The following is a 24782-nucleotide window of genomic DNA, read 5'->3' as shown; positions in this document are numbered from 1 at the left end:
AATCTTAGAGCCAGCCCGAGCAGCAAAAGCTTAATGTAAATCCTCACCTGATGGCGTTGAAGATCTCGTGAAAGCCGGTTCCTTGGTGGCTGCTGACGTCGCAAGTGGGCAGAGGGTGCAGAAGGGGCAAACGATGACACAGCACGCTGTCGCTGTTCCTCTTGCTGCTTCCGTTGCTGTCCCTGTCCCTGTCGTTCTGCGGCAGTGGCCCGTTTCCGGTAGCGGGCGCGGGACCAAGCCCGAGACCCAGAGGAAGCCGCGGGAGGGTTGCTGGCCTCGTCAAGCTACCATAGGCTGCCAAAGCTCCTCTTGGAAGGGACGAGTAGCAGCGATTAAGGGGTAGCGTGCCAAGGGTGCTGGAGGCGCAGCCGCTGCTTCCTGAACCAGAGCCTGAACCTAAACGAGAATTTAAATATTGTTATTTCGCTGGTCCAGGTGGCCTTGGGATCCAGTGATCGGGGTCAAGGTTGTTTTTGGATCCAGGGACCAGGATTCAAGGTTGCCTCCGGGTGAATTAGGAGCTTGGAGATGGCCAAGCTTTCAATTAGAAAAGTTTGAAATGGATATTACTTGATAAAGATTGTTTTCATTGAAAGTTTCTAGCTAATATTAAATATTATTTGGAAGGCTGACACCATCTGATTCCAAGCACATCGAATGCAGAAGGAAGATCGATTCGTTTAAATATTGCTCGCCAATCTACCTCCTCCTTCCTTCAGTGATATCTCTGATTCAGAACAGTTCGTCCATCAGCAGTCGGCGACGCTGGATGGTATAAGGAAGACCCTAAGATTACGTGTGGCTGCATAAGCGGGAGCGACATTAGACTGCATTAGACGAGACACCCGTGAGCCCTTAAGCGCGTTCAGCCGAGTTTACTGGCCCGTAAAGCCTCCTCCGCGTAGAATTAATATAAACGAAGCGTACAAGCGAGAAAGGTAGCGTCGCCGGCATCCACGCTGCTAAGCGGCTCGTAAAATAACCGACAGACTCGGATGCCGGCAGGAAGCGGTTACGAAGGGAACTCTATTAAGAGCCTTCCTCCTCCTCGAACATCGCTGCATGATAATGACTTCAATGACGAGCAATCGAGCGGGTGAACGCACTGCTAAATAAAACCGCGTTACCAATAGAATCATTCCAAGATTCTCTATGGAACCCCTCTATGGAACTTCTTGACCCCATCTTTGTTTTATCGAGCTAACGTTTCTGGAATCCAAATAGTTAACACATTCGATACAAATTTACGATGTCCGGCTTCAGAATTGTATTGTTCTCGTCGGTGCTCGGTATCAGAAACGTAAAATATTTGTCGGTCGCGAATGTCAGAGCGCGAGGAATAACTAAACAAAGTTTCGTCGAGACGAAAGAAAATTAAAATTACAATTCCCACCGACGATTTTATGACATCCGCGCCGTCAGGCATCGAGGGCATGATACTAAATTCAGGATATAAGCCCGGAGAGTGAGCGAGCAGGGAAGTATTACTCGCGCGAGTAAATTTATGGGGTGTTTGTCTTCGCCGCGGGGGCGTTCGAAAAGCGCTAGTCGCAGAGGCAAGCTTTATCGAGCGTCGCATCGCGAGCGATCGACTTCAGAAATTCTCTCAGCCTCGACACCGCAGCGACTCGTAAACATTTTATGCTTTTCATTCGGGGCACGAGCAGATGCGTGACGCGCGCAACTTCTTCGCGATAAAGTTTTGTCGCTCGCCGTAATATAATCGGGACTCGCGCGACGACCCCGCGAAGTAACGCCCGGATCGTAAAAGACGCGCCTTGGCGCTTGTAAACGGGAGGACGCGTTCAAGAGCGTCTGCCGTCGTGGGCAGTTTGGGATAATTTATTCTAAATCGCACTGCGTTGCGTCGTCCTAGTCGCTCCGAGGCATTATTTGGGTAAGACTCTAAGATTGTGAATTGTGAACTATTAATTAAGGAACGGAGCAAGGAAGTTTCCTAGACGACAATAAAATTTTTACGAAGGACATGCTTCGCAAATTCCACAGATTCCACAGCAATCTTTCAAGAATATTCGCCAGCGACTCGATTAACGCCAGACTTGCGAAGCGTTCAAGTTCGAGTTGTAACAAAGGTCGGCGGGGTTTGAAATCGTGTCCGAGTCGTGGAAACGATAACCTCGTTACAGCCACGAGCATTTTCGAGGACTCCTGTCCCGCGATAGGTTTAATTCGGCGCTCGTTCCGGATCCGAGAGGAGTTAACAAACTCCTTTTTGAACGTGATCTCATAGAGACGGGCGTACGTGGCCGCCGCGCATTAACGAAAATTCGGCGTAGCGTGGCGCCGATGAGTTTCAAGCGGAATATTAATTCGCTCCGGGGAAACTCGTATGTTTTTGCGAATCGACCTGAGATTTCGTTTGATAAGACGACGAGTAATTTGATCGCGGCGTATGTTAAGCCAACAAAATTATTGAGAATTTCTACTAAGTCCCATAGATCCATACATCTTGTAAAAAGGAATATTGTTAACTAACTCTATCTCGGCACGATAAGGTATTCCTAGCCAAAGGATTATGTTCACCACAGAATAACTAAGCCTAACTTTTAATCTTCAGTTCCCTCAGCCAAAATTTCATTACATTCGTCGACGTTCCCTGACAAACTCATGGACAAACGTCCTATTAATATCCCTGTTGATTTTACGAGACGTCTAACGCAGCCTGGAACAGAGCGTCGTCGTCCTAGGTGGTTCGCGCCAGGAAATGAGACCCGTCGCCTGAGAGCTCCTGGTAGGAATTTCTGACTGTGGATTCTCGTTAAGGAAGTTCTGGAACGATTACTAACGAGAGAGAAACTAATAGCAGTCGAATGTAATAAGCAGCCGCGTCAAGCGCTGCTGGGATTATTTATCCTCAATGGTGAGTGGAATCGTGCAAGTCCCAGAAATGAAGGTAATACATCTTGTTGCTTCTTCGGTGGCTAATTGCGTATTAACGTGGTGTTACTCTCGGCGAATACGGTCCCTTGAGAAGTGGAAGTGACGATATCATTGCCAGCTACTTGTTGCTGGTCAGATATGACGTGTTATCATTGACGAGAAATTCAAGTGGCAATGTGCGAGACATTCCATTAAGGTCTTTGGGAATTAATTCCAAGGGAACCGATGGCAGTTCAGGTTTACCATTTCACGCGCTGTTTGCGCTGCACCTCGAGGAATAAGAAATTTATTTTTTAGTCTAATGTATGTGCGCACTAAAAATGGCACGGTGCTTGGTTGATCGAAAGGCCATTTTTAAAATTTTCGCTGGTTCAGCAGCGACCAGAGCTTTGAAAGTAAAGATATCGAAATTTCCTTGGAGGTGGTTCGTCCGTACTCGTTCTTCGTCGAAATGGAAATAGTCGCGTGCCTTTCACATTCGAATCGCAGGCGACAATGAACCAGCTGGTATCGACCTCGCTGTTTTTATCGCGTCGACGACGAATTTACGCTCGGTCCGCGGGTGCAACGGACAAAAACCATTTCCCGTTCTAAAGCGCGGTAATGGCCGTTTCCATCGGGCACGGTACATTGGACACGAACGTTCCGAGCCAGGTTTCATTCCAGGTCGAGTCTCCGAAGCACGATCGAGCCGAGTATTCATTTCTCCGGAGTTCGTTTAAACCCGCGTAAAGATTTATTATTGTTTCGGCCATTGGAGGCCATTGGAGGACGAGGGGAAGGAAACACCGAAGGAGGAGATCGCTAGGATCTTTTTCCAACAGCATCCGATAGGTATCTTTCTCACCGATCGTTTTTCAAACTTCTACCACTGACGATGAAAACACGTCGCTACTTTGGAAGAGAACTCAATTATTCTTATACTTATGCCTTCAATAAGTGATAGATACTAGCGTAGGTAGATCCTAGATAAATCGGATGGATACTATACTCCCTGTATTGATACGATGATTTTAATGTCAATTATTTACTCGATAATAAAATTATTTCTTGACAGTAAAATAAAGTGACATTTTTAAATGAACAAAATATACGTATACGAAATTACCTCGACAACTGCACGTGTTCAGATGATTCTACGTAGCTCAGAAGAAGATCGCTAGTCAGAAAACACCCAAAATTTAAACACTATACAGTAAAGGCCAACAGTACAAACCTAACATACACTCCTTCGATTCATCGAATCGTCAAATTTAAATGTCCCCACGATCCAGAGAGCTCCCCAGTTAATAATGCCTCGCCGTTACCACGAAAACGCAGCGTCTAGCGACAAATTGCCGATCGATCCGGTTACCACGGCATAAGCAAACAGCCAGTAACTCGAAGAACTTGAAGCACCTTGGTCGGAACTATTAACAGGCTCCCCGACACCGTCGAAGAACAACACCGACGCGTTTGCATCGCCTTGCCAGCGGCTCTCTACCTTACTCCCTCTCTCCCTTACTCTCGTTAATCGCGAACAAACGCGTTCAGCGATCCCGCGAAACTTCCCGAACGAAACTTCGCGTTATTAATGCCACGAGTTTGCCAAGTTCTCTGGCGAGTGATACGCGAACAGAGACAACCGCCGATGGGTCTTCTTTCGACGGATAGAATAGACGAAGTTGCTCGCGGACCTTTGACCCGGGCGCCATTTGTGACAAGGCTCGGTTCGACTGCTGAATTTTGGGGTGCTTTGGATAATTATTTTTCTGTTTCTTAGATTAAAGAATAATTATGTATATTCGTTGGTGAATTAAGAGATGTACGATTTAACACTTAACCTACTACGACCAGTCAAACGCCACCCTGTATCCGAATCCGTGATAATTTATTTAACTATGCCTGATCTGCACCGCCTTGAACAAAAAAATCAATTAATTTAGAGTACCCTTTAGCGAATGAATATTATTCCAACGTCTGTACATACGATGGAAGAGCAGCGAGTCGTAGAGAAAAGGAAAGAATCGTCCAATTCCCCGGAGGAATCGTCAAACCGAAAGATTTGATTTGTCTACCGCGCCATAGACTCGTCGTCGCTTCGAGAAAGATTGCTTTCGACGCGACCAGGTGAGAGAGAGGGTATCTTGAGGGACTTCCTCCAGCCCGTCAGAAGTAAACTCGATCCCGCTGTTATCCGTTTAAAGAAAATAGAGGAAAGTCGAAATTCTGATTCGCGCCAGTTCCTCCGGGAAAGTCGATGGCCCGAATCGAAGGAGACGAGAGGGGACCTTGAATCTTCCAAACGGTGGAACTCTCACCGAAAGTTCGGGTCGTTCAGGATCCCGTACGAACGTTAAACCTCGTTTTGAAAGTAGCGCTATAAAGTGTTCTACCAAAAACACAAACTGCGCAACGAGGCGGACAACGAGTTGTACAGTCTACGACCCTCTCGAGCGGAAAAACAGAAGAAGGAGGACGCTCGACGAAGTCCGCGTATATTTTTCTCATTTAGCGTAGGTACGAGTGCAGAATGAAAAGGAAAAAAAAAGAAGAGAGTTAAATGTGGAAGTAATGGAACCACCGTCCCGAGGAAGAGTGTTATCATTTCGGGAAAAGGTTTCTATTCTCAGGGGATGATGTATGTTAATTAATAAGTAGGGAAGAGGGAAACGAGGACGTTCAATGAAATAGGAAGGCGAGTGCTACTTTTTAAAGTGCAGAAGAGTTATGAAAGAAGATTTAAAAATAAAATCGTAATAAAGTACGAATTTCCATTTTGCGACATACCATACAATGCTTTACTGCACTTTCCTTTGGACTTCCACACTCTTCCTGCATCATTCCATTTATCGACTCGATCTCTACCCCTTTTGGTCACAGAATTATATGTCACAACATCGTGAACGAATCGTTGTGACAATAAAGGATTAAATGAATACGAACAAAACACGATCCCCTTATCCAAACGAGTCCACGACCCTCTCAGTCTAGAAAAAATAGAAAGAAGAGGATTCGCGACGAAGTCCGGGACAAACAGCGCCACTTTAAGCTCCCGGAGTCCCGCGAGCAAATCGATTGGCAATTTCGCAGAACTTGCTCGCCTCCACCCCCGAGCAAAGGTGAACAGGAAGTTCTCCGGCGCTCTTCGTTCGTCGAGGGAAGCCACGGAATTCTCGCGCGGGAAATTGACGACGAAGTTACCTCGGGTGTTTGTAATTGCCGGGGTTGCGAAGGAGCAACAACCACCCTTGGCCCTTGACGCGAGTACACGCGCGATGCTGTTTACCAACACTGCGAGCGACGATAACATCAACCGCGAGACGATCCACCGTTTGTCTAAGGCAACGAGACACCAGACCCTGGCGGACGTGGAGCGCTGGAGAAACAGGGGGTGGCTCTCTAGGGGTGGGTGTCATCGGGAAGACACGCGTGTGCGTGTTGTGCGAGGGTGTGTAGGGAGAGGAGAATTGGTTGGAACATTTTTTGTGGCCATGTAAGAGCCCAAGGAGGTGGAGAATCCTATAGTAGATTGAATTCTTGGTCAATGATGGTCAATCCCGAACAACCCCCCGATTTCAGTCTTTTTAAAATAATACATACAGTGCTTCTTATTACAGTTCTATATATGAAATGTGAACTAGACTACGTTAACAGTAAACCTATCACGATTGTAAAATTACAGCCAGTCCCATAAGTATTCGTACCTCCTATGTTAATTAAAGAAGTATGTCTAAATTATACGATGTCGTGTTTTCAAATAAATTTTTCATTGTAAATATATACGTGTGTAAAGTTTATCCATATACATGTTTATAATAAAACATTATATAATTTAGACAAATTTCTTCGATAGACATCGAGGGTACGAATAGTTATGGGACTGACTGTATATACGATTGTTTCATGTATTATTGAATTTAGTATCGTGTGAAATATTTTTGTAACCAATTGAATAATGTGTCTCTGAGACCGGTCATTCGATCGATCACGGTTGAAATAGGTATAAAGAAATGTTGGTAGGTTTAGTGTTAAAGAATCCTTGGTCTGCAACGTCTATTCCTGGATTTAGCGAGCACAGATCCACCCCTTAACGATATCCTCCCTTTAAGCATAGCTCTCTGATGCAACGGAACGTCAGAGTGTGTCGATTTCGGTGGCGTCCCTTTCAGCAAAGTCACTCATGCATGATCAGAGAGATCAGAGACTAGACAGAGGCCTGTGAGGTCTCAGAGGTCGAAAGAGCAGGGTGGCGAGAGGATCTCAAGGGGCTGTCGAGAGAGCAGGTTTGGACAAGGTCGTAACTAAGAGCCAGGAGGGTTGGCGGATGATTAATACGTTATTCGCGAGAGGAAATTCAGTTGGAAAGTGTCGTTTGCACGGAGGCCTGTGTATAAACCACCCTCGAGGAGCTTGTTCATCTTCCTCGAGGAGACAATCCGAAAACCGTGTTATCATCCCCTAGAAGATATCCTCATGATTTATTCCATCGAACATGGCCGTGATTTTTTCCTCTTTCGGTTCGCGTAAACAGCGAGGTCCTCGTAAAAGCTACGACCTTATCAGTGGGCCGTCGACGAATCGCGTGAATTCGAACAGGACTAGAGTCGATCGTAAAGTTTACTCGCTCGATTGGAGGTTTACGAGTGATTCGACGATTCACCGCAAGCCTTTCCACAATCTAAGGACTTTCTGCTGGCAATTCGTCCACGCGATCGATCGCGATTTGCATCGATAAAGTTTCCATCGCCTGGGGAGCAGCTCCCGCTGCCGCTGATTACCCGGGTCTAATCGAGTTGCAATTATCGTTCGGGAACTTGTTTTGCACCCTTGCCGTCCGGTGAGAGGATCCCAATTAAAAAGGCGCAAGCATTATTATTTGAAATAATAAACGTGGTACTTGCATTGTTCTGTGGGTGTGCAATGCAATTTCTTGGAGACGTAAAAATGGAATTAATTTGGGCGCTAATGCTTGGCTAATTTGGAAAGGGATTTTATGAGATTGTATTATTATTGTAGTATTATTAATTTACTAAATTATATGATATTGTTTCTACCTTCTCTGTCAGCCTACTTTTTCAACCTCCCCCCCCCCCCCACAAATACTTGTTCCATCCCCTCAAATTTATCGAGACTCTCCCAGTGCCTCTTCTCGCACGTATAAAACGGCGTTGAAACAAATCCCAACGCAAATTGGAGCACCGTCCGTGGGCATTCGTTGCCCAGGACAAACGACCGTATTAGACACCTCGCTCCTCGAGATTGCAGTCTTACTCACAGGAGGAAAACCCACTCGGTTTCATAAATTGAGAGTTCCTTCCCTTACGTGCAACCAGCGCGGCTTAAAGCTCGAAAGGGCCGAAGTTTCATTTCGAACTTCTGGGCTACGATTTGCGTGCCACAGGCTGCAAACGGTTCTAATTCCAACTTTCTAATTCCGCGGCCACGTCGAGCTAATGGGCCCGTGTACATGCTGCCGTGCTCGTTACGCGTTTACGTTCATGAATTGCGTGGCCTGTCGACGGCCTTCCCATCGAGATTTAGGTTTCGCTGATGATTAAAGTTAGCTGATTGGTAGGAAAAGTTGAGCTTTAATGGGAGGATATGATTGTGGTTTCTTCGTTAATCTGTTCACTGCCAGAGAAATTTGGAGCGTCTTGCTCTCTTATATGCCTATTATATTACTTTTAAATATAAGAGGCATCGTTATATTTTAAAAAATGAAGTTTAATTTATATCGTGCGATAGGACAGCGTAACTTGTAAGCATCAACGTAACGATATCGTTCTAGAAAATTATGAAACGTAAATATTCATCGCGAGTACAATTTACCCAGCCCTTTCAAAACGGTGCCACGTCGAGTCTTGAAACTACACCAAACTGTAACAAATACAGAGCTACGAAACTTGGCTACTACAAGCACACGAAGTTAACAATAGCTCACAGCAAAGCAGAGTTTATACCGGAAAACAGTTCGAGTGTCTTTCGCCTGTACTCAGGACTTATGTCTACTAGACACACTAATTCTTTGAATTAAACCAAGAGTATTACTCTGAAAACTCTAAAAAAATCTAAGAACACCTAATTCGCCAAGATTAAAACTTAGCAACACTAAGTTACCGCAGTTTCCAGTCTTCAGGATCAAAGTGCATCCGAATCGCGGTAAATCTAAACCGAAGGGGATCGGGCCATCGCACAAATTAACCTTAATGGCGTTCGATATCGAATCGCGTTAGCGAAGCGACGCGTATCGAAATTTAAAATTGTCCCTGCAGGATTTTTCAAATCAAACACTACCGGTTTAAATTACGGCTCGTTTAACCCCCTCCGCTGGATAATTAATTCGGCTCGTCTTGAGCCCCGGGGCTTCGTTAAGCTCACGCTCGCGATTTTATGCTTTGTTGATCCAGCGACCGACGAACCGTGCTTCGTCAACTTTAAGGGCCCATCCAAGCGATTCGAGGATCCGTGGATTATCTTGCGATATTACGGGCTAAATGGTACAATAGAGTTTCGCTCTTATTGGTAGAAAATAAAGGCACGATGGGGTTTCGAAATATTGCTGAGCATGGAAGGCAGTCTTTTTGAGGGGCTTGACAACGACTCGATTGGAAGAATAATTTCTCTAGCTAAAGCAAACTATGGAATATATCTAATTATTGCTTGGACAAGCACGATTCACTTTCTCACGAATAAATATCATCTGTCAAATGTTAAAAGAGTTGGTGCTTTGCGATAGGGAAGCGTTTTGATCAAGACAGATTTGGTCAAGTCTTGGTTAATCTGCTGAGTCTCGGTCAGTCTTCGTCGGACGTTTCTTTCCCAAATGAGACGACCCTGAAGATACGAAGCGTGCTTGTCCAAGAAAGTGTAAAGTCAAGGTTTTACCCATACTGATTCCAGAGCTGGAGGGATCCTCGTTCTTGGTGCCCCAGCTCCCAGCGAGATTCAGGGCGAGCAGCGGCCTCTCCTTCAGCAGTTCGGCGACGGATGCCAGGCCCTCGCATCCGCATCCCAAATGGGGCAAGTGCAGAGCCTGCACTTGAACGCAGCCACGAAGAGCATCGCACACCCTGGACACTTGCTCGCCGGACAGATTCATGTCGAGGACCAGTCGTGCCAAGCTGCTCGACGCGTGGCTCAGCCCTCGGCACAGGGCGTTCACCACGCACTCCAGCCTGAAACAGCGGATCGATGGTCCGCGTTCGTTACAAATGCTTACATTGTTGCGCGCGACGTGTCGATAATTTCACGCGAACGAGTACGTTCGAGGCGAAATTCGAACGGAATCACCGGTTGCTCCGCTTAATCCGATTGCTACGTTGGATCTGTTCAACGCGCGATGATTTCGGATTGTTATGGTGGGACGATGCTCGGGCAGGTAGAGAGGGCTATGAAAGGGGTGGGACCAAGGACGAGTGATAGTAAGAACGGTTTCCAGGCCTGGGAATTCTTCTGAGTAAATTGAACGTGATATTCAGTTGTGTTTGTGGTGGATGGATCGACGCTCGGGTCAAGTTTTCTGGAATAATTGAACACAAACAGTTGAGAATTGCGATGAAATGACCTCTGAGATAAATAATTTATTATTCAAAGGCCAAAAGAATTGTCTCGTTTAATAGTGTTAATTTTTATTATTCAGGAAAATTATTAATAAATAAGTTCTGGCTATACCAAGCGCTTTGACATTTAAATTTAAGTGTCGAAGCAAAGTATTCAAAAAGCGGTGTTAATCGATTTGTGCTGTAAACGGCTCATACGAAGAATCCCTTCCTTTCTTTTTCTGACGTGTCCCGTTTCTGTACAAAAGGTTCTCGAATAAATAAATAAATGAATACACATCCACGTCAACCGATCAAGTCGCGACTGCATGTCAGCATTTCGAATTCAGCCGGTGTCGCGATGCGGGCCACCCTTTAACGGGAGATCAGCTATGAAGTAGATTTATATCTCGGCGAACAAACGAGAAACGTTGACCCGACAGAATTTCGAAAGATCTTTCATCCACGAGAGGCGACGACCTACTGACCCCGCGTGTCTAGGTCGCCCCTGTCAAACTTGTTCCTATTGATCCGCGAACGGCGGCCACATTTTCAGCTTCTTCGTCGGCATTTCGCGACCGCTGCAGTTCTCCGTATCGGTAGCAGTGTGTCAAGCAGCTACTGACGAGGGTAACTGCGACGCTTGCGAAACGTTGGCAGGAAAACTGCAACGCTTCCTTAACTTTCCGAGGCCGTGGGCTGCATGCATGCGCTAATGATGCAAATCGGGCAACAATGCACTTTTGGTACGGTTCCTTTACTTCCTCTCCCTCCCCCCCCCCACGGCCCCTCCCTCCGTCCTTCTAACGAGCTCTATAAAGAAGTTCTCGTTTAGCGGAAACACTTAAGACTGTGAAACGAGAAGTCTTTCTTCTTAAATGTTCACGAAGAAATGCGTACGTATTCCGTTATACGCGAGACGACTCGAATTCATTCACTGCCGGGCAAATTCAAAGCGTTATGTCTTGGGCGCCAAAATTTAATACAGATAATCGGAACTTCTTATACTTTTAATAACTTTCCTGAATAATAAAGATTAAATCCTTTAATAATAAAAGATTAAAGCCTTTGAATAATAAATTATTCATCTCAGAGGTCGTTTCATCGTATTTCTCAGTTTTTTGTTTCGTTAATCTTGAACGGAGTACGTGAACTTCTCCCCTCCGAACTTCTTTGTGTCGTCTGAAAAATTGGAAGAAGCATCCTTGGGACACCCCTTGAAACCCATGTAAATTCATTCCAAGAAGGGATGGAGATTCCCTCGGTAGATTTATGCATGTATAATGTTCACTTCGCTGTCTATTCGCTATTATTTCGAGCGGCAGCCGCGCATACGCGTGCAACGGTTGTTATGCAAAACCGAGCGCCAGTCGCTTCTCCTCTGAGAATTGCAAACGAGTGTCTGGATTTCCACCGACGTTACACGTCCGTCGAGGAGCACCCCCGGCTGGATTTTTACGAGCGACGATAAGCGTCGCGACGGGTCAAAAAGAAATTTTTATCGCGCACTCCGGTAGATATCAAAACGTCAACCGTGGAAACAACGAAAAAAAACTTTACATATCTTCGGAATTGAAAGTAGCCGGGGGTATCGTGTTTTCGAAGTTAATTGAAGCTGCGAGTATTCGCGTATCGTTTTTATCTCACAAATAAACAACAAATGAATCTGTTATCCCGTAACGGTGCGTGTAATTAAAAATAAGGGGGATATTCGTCTCGAGTATGGTTTTAGTGCGGGTGTAATGTCAGGTAAGCCTGATTTCCATCGGGCCAGAAAGTATACGCGTAGAGATCAAGAGCGGGCGTCTGACCAAGCATGTCCACTACCACTTGGCGCAAAGAAAATAATGTTAATGCTTCGTTTCGATCATAGAGATGCGTGAAATAACTGTGTGCTTCATTTTTGACGTCAATTTTCATCTACCAACGCGAGGAAAAGCTTACGTGAGAATATAAAGTATCCGTCTGACCAATTACGTCCATTATCACTTGCACAAGAGAAAGAACAGAAGTGTTTAATTTCCACGAGTTCTCCATTGCAACTTTTTACATTAAATGATATAGATATTCACGAGTGTCTACTTTCTAACGCGACGAAATGCCTGCATAAAAGTATCAAGTCTCCGTCTGATCCATTACATTCACCACAGCTTGCCCAAAGGGTACAACATCCTCAAACACATAACTCCAACAAACCTTCCCCTCTCTTTTTTACAGTTGCACGTGTGTCGGAGCATGAACGATCGGAGTGCCCAGTTTTTGAGACCGATTTTCATTTTTCAACACAACGAGGAGCGTACATATGAATATCGAGCACGCGTCTGACCAAGCACGGCCGCTATCACTTGCACGCACAGGCCAGTGGAAGTATTCTGTCACCTGTCAGTCACCGTCCCCCGCGTATGACGCGATCAATCTCTAGCAGGATTTTATGAAACCCAGACCCCCTTCGTCAACGTCACCGGTTCTGCCCGATTACTACAGAATCCAAGTTCAGAGCACTCGCGTTCAGGTTGCATCTACGTAGCTTTTAATATCCGAGAAAAACGAGCTTCCTCAATTTTCCTTGTGCCGTCCACGTTCGGCCTCCATTAAATTAAAAAATGTAGCCACTACGAGAGAATATGAAATTTTACAGAGCAAGCGTAGCAGTTTGATTAACGTAACTATTAACTAGGGTAGATACTTAAGTCGAGATAGTAGAATAAGGAAGCCCGTACTGTAGCACCTTGATAAACCCTACACGCATCTCGGGGTAGTTAGAAGTGTTTGTTCGAAAGTATCGCGGTCACGCTTCGCCCTGGAAAACCTTTCCACGCGTAAGTTCGTTATAAAACTTTCCCCATCCCTCGAGAGGTATCCCCTTTCTTGCGAGCAGTATTCTGCATAACCCTGCGAGGCATTCTTATTATTTAAACGATGCATTAGCATGGCTCGTAACGGGGCGTCTGCCAAGAAGGAAACTCATGTCTGGGAGAACAATAATTTATCGCGGCGAGTTGCAATGTAGCTGTTACGCGAATTAGCCAGAAACGGGGGCGAAGAAGATTAAAAAAAACCGAGTAGTTGGACTTTAAATTAAATTGCATCCGTGAATCGGTGTTCTTTGAGACTGAAACGGCGTCAAACGGCCCCCAGAGAGTTTCGTGAGAGAAAAAATTATTAATCGTTCCGCGAGCGGCGAATTCTCGGAAAGTTCGAAAAGTTTGAAAGAACGTAGACAAAGGCGCAGCAGGGAAGAGGCGTCTCGAGAGAAACAAGTCGCGAAGAGGGGAGAAAAGAAGCGAAAGACGGAAGGAAGGAAGTCGAAAGAAGGTCTGGATACGAGGAAAAGTGGGAGAGCGGATCTGGACCAACGTTCAGCTGCGAAAACCACCCCCGCCCGAGCGATCTACTTAATTTTTCGCCACGGGCCACGACGCTGGCCCTTCACGACCCTCGAATGCCCTCTCTGGAAAAAAAGCCTGGCCACCCTCCCATTCTTCCGCGGCATATTGTTGCACCACTTTCTCCGCTTTTTTCTCCGCCGCGATCCAACCCCTCTTGGCGGTCGCTCATTGTTAAACCGCTCTCGCTGCCGCGTTTGCTGAGGGGTGTGTTCGCTGGCGCGGGCCGACCCGTGCTTTGAATATCGAATCCTGGCCTTTTCGACGCGGGACCACGCGCGAAAAACCTTTCCGATATATATATATATGTGTGTGTGTGTATTTTTTTGAGACTCCAGTGGGGTATAGTGTGGCCCCTGAGGGCTCTCGAGACACGAGGAGACGGAATAGAACATTTCTGGGAAAGCTATCTTCTTTCGGGGTGGAAATGTTGGTCCAGAAATAAGGTCTGGTCAGCTGGGGGATTGCTTGGGATGTTCGAGATCTTATTGAGTTCATAATCTTGTGTGGGAACCATAAATCTTACTTTGTTTAGTATTTTCATGGGGAGTGTAAGGGTGGAATACTTTCTTTTCTCGAGCACGTGTGCTAATATTCGCCAAGCTTCGACCACATGTGCCAAACTTGTAAAGACTACATCACAAACCATTTATATAATTTTCTGAAATGACAATAAACTAACTGTAGAATAATATACTAACGTACCCAATAACGTAAACAAATTATAATTTCCCGTGAAAGGACTTCCATGTTCATTCAACATTGCTCGTCAGCGGATGTGCAAGCAAGTGTTTAAGTTGTTTGTAAATCCTGTGGTATTACTCGCGAACTATAGCACCGTCGAGAGGAAAACTCTGTTGTTTCCTCTATGTTCCTCATGAGAGATGTATCAAACCTCAGGCAAGTCAACAAACAACGTTTCCTTCGACATCATTTGCAATTTGAACGTTACTTTCCGCTTCGACGGATAAACGACCCTCCACCGGGCGCCCGGCGTCTTTTTGCGCCGAGTAAACGTCGCTCGCAGAATAAATAAATAAACTTTCCCAGGGATAAGGGAGGGTAGGAGCGACGCGCAATTTTCATTTTGGTTTCACCGCGGCGGTGCACTTTAAAACTTTGTCCCCCGTTAATATTCAAACCTACGAAAATCTGCTTACAGTCTCCCTTACCACTGGGGAGGGGCAATAACGAGGAATAAAATGATCAACAAGCGGTAAACTTTCCCATCGAGTTTTCCGCGCCTTTCGGTGTTTTGATAAAGTTTTCCCTTCTACTTAATGGCCGGCGAATTAAAGGAAAATAAAAGTTCAAAGAAATGAAGTCTCCTTTGGGGATTAATTCCGAGCTAATTCTCCTTTTGATGTATTCGGAATATGCATCCTTACTCGTTGTATATTTATGTAGACCGCGTATATGCGATGCAAATTTTAATAATCTACAACAAGAAAGTGCGAGGTAAAATACGAGGTATTACATGGTCTCTAATTAAATTTGCACATTTCTAATCGGGCAAGGTGTGCAAGACAAATGTTTTTCTTAGTCTTTATAGAACAGATGAGCCGTTCACCGCACAAATCGATTAACTCCACTTTTTGAAAAATCTTTAATTTAAGTGTCGAAGCACTTGGTATAGCCATAACTCTTTATATTAAATATTTAATCGATTTGTGTAGTGAACGGCTCACATAAGACTTTCTGTAAAAGTAAAAATCAGGATTTGCGTTAATTTCCTCGGAATGAATTCCCAAAGGCAGGTTTACTTTTGAGGGCGATTGCTTGTACCCCTTAAACCGATTTAGAATTTTCCTTATTCGATTCGAAGGGATTAAAAATATCCCTGGGAGTTTTACATATCGTGCCATTAATAGAGGAGAATGTTCAGGAATTATCGTTGCGGGTGCACGCAATTGGCCCCGAGGTTTCGATTTCCTGCGGAGCGAGCCTGCACCAGTTCCCCTGATCTAAAAAAAGGAAATGCTGGAAACCAGAGCTCCTGACACAGCCAATATAAGCGCGCACACAAGAAACCAGGGCGGTTATGCAAATGGGGCCTTCGAGCACCGTCGCATCCCGTGCTTGCGTTCCTGCTCCTCTCGCAGAGTAAACACGCTCCTTTTTTTTTCATTCCTCCGTTCCGTGCACCAGGCAAATGTCTCCTTTGCTGTCGCACGAGAGCAAACTAAACTCGTTAATTTACTATCTGACCTGTCCCAACACGCTCCGCAAAAGAAACCGTCCCTGGGGGTCGAACGTCCTGCGTACGGTGTCCTCCAGGACGTTCCAAACATGGCTGCCGAGGGAGGCTACAGCAAACCTTCAGTTTTTTTTATTTTTTACGAAGGTCTCTTTAAGTTAGAAACGACTTTATAAATGGAAAGATTTATGAATTCTTCATACACTTCTTCATTTATTCATCCCTTGTAAACGTAGAAGCTTTCCATAAATGCTCATGAATTTTCGAATTTACGATGAAATTTTGATTTGATTATAGAATTTTAAGCTTCTGAATTTGTAAAATTTGTAGAATCAAAGATACACAAGGTTATGCATTTATAATCTTTGCAACAAGAAAATTTCGTATGCCGCAATTTAAGAACTTCAATGAAAACGTGTACGAACGAATTATGAATTCAGGAAACCGCGTACACCTACGCAAAGTCCACGCATTTATAAAAGATGTACACGGTCCATAAAAAAAAGTTGGGCACTTATGAGTATTTGCGTAAGTCTCCCGGAAGCCAATAAATTTAAATAAAATTCCAGGTTACCCGCGAGTTTAAAAAAAGAACAAAAATACCAAAGTTGCTAGATGAAACCTCGTTAACCCGGAGAGGGGAGGCGATTAGCTCTGTCCGAAACGTCGAATAACTTTCCCCAGCCGTTTTATGGTAACGAGTCTTCCCAAGTTCTGACGATCGTAATTAATAAGTTCCAAAGTTTATCCCTTTACTTTGGAAACATTGTATCTGTATTCGACGTCGCTCGGACGAGCCGGCTTCTGGCCAAGTTAAAAATTGATCTATTTGCATGTCCGTGTGCACGCGTACTCCGCGCGTTTTCTACCCAGGGGCAAACTTTTTTAATCCACTTTCCGATATTGCCCCGACGTCCGGCGCAGACGGTCCAAGGGATTTCAACCCCCCCCCCCCCCCCCCCGTCAGCTTAACGAGCGTTTCACTTTGACCGCCTCTCGAAAACTTCCAGACGACCTAATGTTATTGCGTCCACCGTTGGGCTTCGCCACAGAAACGATACCGTGGCTCGCGTTATTTTAAGCTCTCACATAATGGCGAAGCCTGCGCCTACCGCTGGGATCGTCCCAGCAATTTCACCTCTCCAGCCGTGAACCGAACGTGTCAAGGGCACTCCGAGATTTTCGCGTGTTTTCCCAGGGATTCGCAGGGGGAAGCAATAACGACGAGTATCGGGGAAAACTTTTCGGTCTCCTCGCTTGTCGTCCCCCGTGTCCGAGCAAACACAGCGGGTGAGGCGCGCGAAATGAGTTTTTAGGTGTATGAAAAGCACCGCGGGGATGATATAAAGTCGCTAGGGGGGAGGGATGATGTCTCTATCTTTTTCTCTTCTTGACGGAAACGATTGGACCGTGAATGTTTGATGTTTTAATTGCGGAGGAGCTTTGAATGATGACTTTTGGAAACTAAAGGAAACATTGAACTCGATATGTTAATACTGCTGTGACATCGTCCACAACTTCGAGGGTAGTTCGCACCCCTTGGTTACATCTAATAGCATAATATAAACGAATCACTCGTACCGGTCGTGAGCAGATTCCTCCAAACAAGTAATGACCAGCTCGAAGTCGTTGAGCTTCTTCTTCCCTAGCACGCTCTTCAGGTGTCCAGCCATCCTCTGCGCCTCGTCCGCAGGGAACTCTTGTCCCAGAAGGGAGGTGATCCTCACCAGCTTGACGCTCTCGTTCCCAGCCAAAGCTTCGAAGAAGTCGTCGAGGTATCTGGGATCTGAGCCCCTCTCCACCTGGAACACCACTTCGAGGGCTTCCAGAGTGCACGCTGGGCTCTCGAGGATTCTCGCCCAGCCCTCCAGTTCCAAGGGTGAGGTGTGAACCAGTGGTGCTGGGGGTCTCTCGTTCGGCGCTGGCCCAAATCCTGGACCAGCGCCAACTAGCCTGCACACTGCGGATATATTTCCGTCAGAGGCGCCTGCTGCCTTCAGCAACGAAAACACGGTTCTGGGTGGGACCTCCAGGGGACAGAGTTGGTTCAGAATTAAATGCGTCTTTGGCCCCAGCAGGCCAGCCAGGTGGCTGATGATGCCTGACGGCAGGCCCTCGAGTTCTCTTCGCAAGATGTTGGCGTACTGAGCCACGGATGTCAGATAGTAAGCCGCCAGGAACTCCGCCACAGCGGTGTGGACGGGGGTGTAGAGATCTGGCTTTCGTCTCTGTCCAAACGTCAACCCCTTGGTCAAGAAGCCCAACCTGGTGACCTCGATGCCGCCACCGCGAGCCCTTAATTCCGCCTCCGTGTAGCAGCATCTGCCCTCCCTCAGAGCGGCCAGCGACAGCTTTCCAAAGTCCTCCAATCGCTTCCTACAGTGGCCTGGGATCTCCTCGTTATAGGGGACTGGCGGGTCCAAGCTTCTTTTTACGATGCACTTCACCGCGGCTTGGACCAGCGCGCTGGTCTCCGTTGGCAGGCTCCCCGAGTCCTGGGAAACAAGGAGTCGGACCAAACGATTCATCAAGTCGTTAGCAAATAAGGTTAACCCTATGCACTCCGAATTATATTACCAAGAACGAAACAAAATTCACTTAAAGACCAATTTTACTCTCGCTTTTGTTAAACTTTGTCATTTTTAAGCGTACCATATCTCTTGAAACAATTTCCTTCCCTATCGATTTCGACATAAAAGAATGTCGAGTCACACTCGACATAGGGATGCAAAGGGTTAACGATGGTACAAATTCAATTTTCTAGAGGAACTAATTTCCTGACACCCCAGAGAAATTTTTTTCAAGAAACTACCACGAATTATAATAATTTCTAACTTGATTCTATAACCCGCTTTATCAAACCCCCTATTTCTCCTCGGATAGCTCTCTAAATACCTGATAGAGACAGCAAAGCATGATCCAGCCCAGGGGATGCTGACCCAGCTGCTTAACTGTTTGTGGCTGAACGTTCAGCGCCTCGAGGAACTCGCAGGCTTTCTCAGCGATGTCGTTGTGGATGAAATAGGCGACGCAGAGCCTCTCCACGTGGGGCCACTCGAGCCCAGCGAGGTGGATCCTCCTCTGAACGAGGGGCGACAAGGCGGTCGAGTTGCTAGGAGAACAAGTCACCAGAATCCTTGCATCAGGGAAAAGTCGCCCTTCGAGGAGGTCCAGGGCGTCGCCCAGGGACGCCCTGCCGCCCACGCACTCGTCGTAGCCGTCTAGGACGAAGAGGATGCGGTCCTCCATCAGATGCAGCGTGCGCCATACTTGAGCCACGGCGTCTCCAATGGCGGCTGTTCTTGGGAAGAGCTCTCGAGCCAAATAATTCAACACGGGGCTTCCTCGAAGCTCGCGGAGAGGAACGATGAGGGCCAGGGCAGGACCGTCGCCCTGGCTAGCCCATTGGTGGAGCAGACGAAGGCACAGGGTCGTTCTTCCGCTTCCTGGACCGCCCTCGACCGCCACGCGACGTGGGGCCTCGGACACCGTGCCATCGCTCAACTGAAATGAGAGGAAACGATTTGGTTAGTATGTAAATCTACGAAATATTGGAAATTGTAGGATTTATTTGAAGATGGAGGGTTGGTTAACTTTCGAGAGTCGACTTAGTGTGTAACATGTACTTTGACGAGTATTTTGGATTTCAAATGGAATTGGGATTGATGACATTGGATCTTCTGACCTGGAAGACCGTATTCGATAAATAATCTCGACTGTATTCAGTTGATAATGTAGTCTACTCTATTGACAACGTAGTGCATCGTGTCGGTAATGCATGGTAATGTAGTGCATTCTGCAGACAATGCAGTGCACTCTATAGCCCTCTAGATTCATTCACAGTGTCCTACATTCCCAACACAAGGCTTTATCTTATCACAAGAGTGTGCCACGTTAACTCTGAGCATTAGAAATCGATGTACCGATACATTAGCGTAACAGTGAGATCTCGGGGTGGAAGAAACGGGTGTTTCGTCGAACTGGGATTAGTGGTTCACACGGGAGGTACGAAGTTCTAATTGGTAGCCAGCAAGGGATCAGGAAACCGAGAAGTATCCGAGAAGCTGGTCACGAAGTCGGCTAACTCTTCTTCTTATTGCTAGTCTGGTTGTCCATCCCCGAGGAACGAGCTTCCCGTACACGGCGGAACTTGCTCGTAATTCAGCGTACCATCCTCCTAGCGTTCTTTCCTTGGGATTCCAAGGACACGACGCGCGGGATTCGTTAAGGAATAACAAAATAATCAAGCCAGAGAACGAGAAGCCTCTTTTTACTCCGCCTAGAGTATCCGCTGTAATCGATGCGTGGCAATTAACGGCTAGAAAACGATGGCCGTGATCTCCGCGCCTCTCGTTCGCTCGACACCGTTTTCGAGCTTCGCTAACGAGACTTCGCGACTTTTAATTGCCACAGCGGGCACGATTTTCGGGTTCGTCGGCTCGCGTAACGAATAAAGTGGAAGGAGGCGAGGCGGGGGTCGGAAACGAGAATGGAAGAACCTGCCAGAAAAATTCCCCCGCTGAACGACGCCGCGTGGAAGCCCGCGCTCTCCCGCCCATTTCGCTTTCATCCACGGGGATTTAATCAGTGCCCGGCGAAATTGTTTTTTTGTTTTCTTTCTTTCTCTTTATTCGAATAACGCTTTGTGCGCCGACACGCGTACGTCCATTGTTCGACGAAATTTACTACGCGTCGGCTGTGAAGTTCGAACAATAAACCTGGGAGAAAATGGTTTCGTTTGGCGGTGCACAACGACCGCAGAGACCGTCGGACGATCGATCCTATGTTGCAACGAATGCGATACGACGGCGGGGCGTCGCGACGATGCGTCTTGCTTACGGAGCAGATTAACGCGGACAGAGTCGCGTGGCTCGAGTTCCGCTCGTCTCGCGTGGATTACGATTATCGACCGTGACGTACCGATTGTTTGCCAATACCGGCCGGATCGTCCGTCGCGGCTTACGAGCTCGTTAACGATGTTGGCCGTACGTGATCCTCTCGGATAAGACTCTCCGAGGAGCTACGTCAAGGTAGGGGACTTGTTTGCAAAAATAAATAGGCTTAGTGTCAGGCCAGTTGCGAGTAGATGGGTTACTTCGAAGGCTTGGACAGTGGTGAATCACTTGTATCGTAAGGGGATCGACACGGGGTTCGTTACGGCTTGGAAAACTGGTTTTTGTGCTCGGGGAAATGCTGGTGTTTGTGCACCTTGATTGCTTTACGTGGATAATGTAGGGCACTCGGTTGATAAGACAGACATTTTCAAAACTCCAAGGGTGTACCAAATTCCGAAACTCGATTTTACGAATTCAATTCCACGTTATGTTTATCCACGGGCAAGACTTTTGCAGCGACCCAGAATTATCGTAGTCGTAATCTGAGTAAGCCCCCCATTATAAAGGGATCTGTGGACCCAGAGCTCCGCTACACCGCAGGAGACTAGGTCTGTGATCCATTGCCGCCGTGATCCTGGACCCTTTACGGTCTATTACTTATCCTTGCACTCCCTCTATCCCCATCAGATACAACTGTTTCGTCCCCCGGTATACTATTACCTCTGCTCCCTAAGACCTCCTACGGTCTAATTCTTCTACCAGTCTGCTATTTCGCTGACCTTGACAGCTACCGAAATCTATGATTTCGAGCCTTCGATCTCTCACTACTTAGTCAGGCTGCAATCCCAGGTTTCCCGGAGTCAATGATAGGTGTGCAGGCTTACCCTATGATTCCGAGGCCTGTAGACTCTATGCTTTAGCCGGCTCAGTCAATCAAAGTGTCCTTATCACAGTGATCCTATGACTTCGAGCCAGAGCTATTCAAGCTCTTCCCTAATCGCAGAGGATTCTCGACTTCTCGATTCCCCGTTGCTTCAGCCTACCGACGCCGTGACATCCCGGCGTGTTCTATGTGCGTGCCAACGCTGCCCCAATTTTCCTATCCCTTGTACTGGCTCCGCGGCAGTTTCCGTTTCAATGCAAACCATATCAGTCTCAATTACACCGAATCAGATGCTTCGTCCTGTTAACACGCTGCTGACTGATTACACGACGATACGTATCGCGCGGCGCTGCTAACAATGCGTGTAATCCTCGCGTAGAATTGAATTCTGGGATGGGTTAAACGCGAACAATCTGGGTTTTTGTAAGTCGACGATTCGAATATAAGTCCATAGAGATGAAACGTTCGGGGAAACGGTCCCGAGTATTCCTCGTAGGCGAATACCTGCGAGCCGTTTTCCTTTTCTACGCGCAAAACATAAATCCATGGAGCGAGCAACACAGGCGACGATCCGTGCGATGGATCGTAAGCTCGTTATAGGATAAGCTCCATTCACGCCAGCGCGACACACGCGGATCTATCTATCGATCCCTCTCATTGTTCGCGCGAAACGTCGACAACGTTTGTTCCAGTCCCTCTTAACCGCGCTGAATCCCTATTCCAAAGGCAATGGTGGTCGGAGAATATTTTGCGAAAATGGCATCCGTTTCTTACGACTAAATACGTCGTAAAAGGAGCTGGGTATAAAAGACGCCCTCGATGGGGGAAACCCGGGAAACGCGCGCCCGTTCCTTCTTTCGAATAATCTTGAGGCGACTCGGGGTACAATGAGACGAACGTCGATTCGAGAAAACCCCATTCTCTTGAGCTTTACGGAGAGGGGATGGAGGAGATATTCTTTTATTAGCTCGTTTTAGTCCGAAAATGGCCTGTTTAGTGAGCAAATGAGGGATGCTTGCAAGAAAAGGAAAGCTTTCTTGAAACATTGATGAGGGGCTGGAAAATTCATTGTTGACAGATTTTTCGTGTTCAAAGGAATTACTAATCTTGGTTGAAGGAATTCTTGGTCCAAGCATGAAACAGTTGAAGAGCTCAAGGCATTGTTAAAAGTAAGGGCTTCTTCTCAACGAAAGGGTGACCCAAAAAGAAATAGTACCGAGTATATTCGTCCCAAGACCTCTCTGAAATTGTTACTTTTATACCAAAATAAAACGTCCTTGGTTAAAGGACTACGTTTCTTCTCAAAAAGAAGTGAACTCTTGTTTCTCTCAATTCCCATAGCGAAAGGGAGGTACGAAAATAAACAATCCTCCTCCATCTTCCAACTCGAAGTGCATTCACTGTCCCTGAATATACTCATCACCTCCAACTACGAAGCATCCCAGTTGCATTCATCCATAAACAAGGGACGCCTCGAACAACTAACCAACGATGGAATCTCATCGACGCCGTGCGTCCATTAAATCGGCTGGAAGGCTCCCGGTATCGATGCATCATATTTACCCAGCGTCTCCGACTACGTGTCGGTAAATATAGCTCCAAACAGCCCGTAATGGCCCTTCCTTCCACGAGGAGCGAGACAACAGGTGAAAGGCGGATCGAACAATGTCCGCGTTTCGGTCGACGAGCTCGTCCAAGAAGCCGTGAGCTCTCGCGGGGAGGACGCCCGGCGTCGTCGTTCGTGTGCACGCCGTTCACGGAAGTGTCTGCGCCTCGACGAGAGCCAGAAGACAAAGAAATCGCTTCCAGTTGGCCAGATCGGAGAGCACTCGTGGGTGCATTCGTCCCGCCAGCTGGGAAAATGGAAATAATACGCGAGAGGCGAGAACCTCGACGCCGGGGGTGCGTCGCTGAGTTGGAAAAGCACCTAGCGCCGGGGGTCGTCGAAGACGTCGCGGTTCGGTCTACATGCTGTCGTACTACACCCTATAATTTTGCACTGTATCGTTGTCTGACGAATATAGAATATAGAAGGGGGTGATTCAATCGACTTACACTTCTATAAAAATATATTTATCGAATTGATTGCTCGGGAGAGCTCTGGGAAATTGTTAGGTACCTTAACCAAGCTGTACATTTCGAAAATAAAATACGTTGCAAGTTTCGAAATTTTCCTGTTACCCAGTTTCCCAACGTGAATAGTGCTACGATGAAATTTATCGAATTTCTTCGAACATTGAATTTTTGAGGGAACTTTTTCGACGAAAAAAATTCAACAGAACGAACTCGTGCGTAAAAAACTATCCGCGTTCGAAAGGAAATATTAGTCTTTAATTTCGGATAGTGGAAAGCTATTAAAATTTCGATCAACGATCGAAACTCGATCTTTGGACGGTGGCGAATTTTTAGCTTTAACTTTGATATTTTTTTCGGGAAGTATGGACTTTTCGAAGCTGGAAAATTCTTAATTCTTCCAGAAAAAATATTCGAAGGTGGAACAATATTACTATTCTCATTGGAAAGCTGAGGTTTTTTTTTACGCGGAAGTTACCTTTAAAAAAAACGTTATTTAATTAAAAAACTTTCCCAACGTAATATAAGAAGATTACTTCGTCGAACAATGTTTCACGTCGCGCGTAAACTGTTGAATTTACGAAAAGGTACCTTACAACCTTTCTCATAGAAAATTTTCTGATCTTCATTTTTATCCCTAACCATTTTTGCAGTAAACACCGTAGTTGTCGAAGTATCTGGGAAAAACTGACTCTATGCACCTGTTGGGATAAAAGATTATCCTCGGCACGATAACTCTGGAATATTTTACATACTATTTTCAACTAAATAAGGACATATGCAAAAAGCGAGCTCGATAAAAATATTTTCCTAATGAAATCTAAAGCGATCGGAGTAGAACGTTCCCTCGTCGATGGAAGCTTGAATATTCATTATCGCGTCGAGCATTTCTCCCTTGCTTATCGTCGCGAGTGCACAGTTAGCGAATTCTGCGCTTTTTGCACAGCACCGTGCCTCAAATTTCTCGATAATTCTTCCCTCGTCGCT

The 24782-nt window shown here is 46.3% G+C and overlaps 1 protein-coding gene across 6 annotated transcripts in view; it reads right to left on the bottom strand.

The window, feature by feature from the left end:
- LOC128894095 (uncharacterized) overlaps positions 1-24782 on the bottom strand; it is a 173438-nt gene that overhangs the window by 24034 nt on the left and 124622 nt on the right. For 5 of the 6 annotated variants that reach the window (XM_054155556.1, XM_054155555.1, XM_054155560.1 and 2 more), the window contains 4 exons: positions 18900-19508; positions 17586-18499; positions 9769-10058; positions 48-396 (listed from right to left, as the gene is read on the bottom strand). In XM_054155556.1, coding sequence (XP_054011531.1) covers positions 48-396; positions 9769-10058; positions 17586-18499; positions 18900-19508 — 2162 coding nt within the window. The remainder of the gene's footprint in view (positions 1-47; positions 397-9768; positions 10059-17585; positions 18500-18899; positions 19509-24782) is intronic. The other variant, XM_054155559.1, reaches the window with a different exon arrangement.

Source organism: Hylaeus anthracinus, unplaced genomic scaffold (genome assembly GCF_026225885.1).
Source record: "Hylaeus anthracinus isolate JK02 unplaced genomic scaffold, UHH_iyHylAnth1.0_haploid 3, whole genome shotgun sequence".
Taxonomy (NCBI): Eukaryota; Metazoa; Arthropoda; class Insecta; order Hymenoptera; family Colletidae; genus Hylaeus; species Hylaeus anthracinus.
The sequence above is the reverse complement of the archived record's forward strand: the minus strand, read 5'-3'. Positions and strand labels throughout refer to the sequence as shown.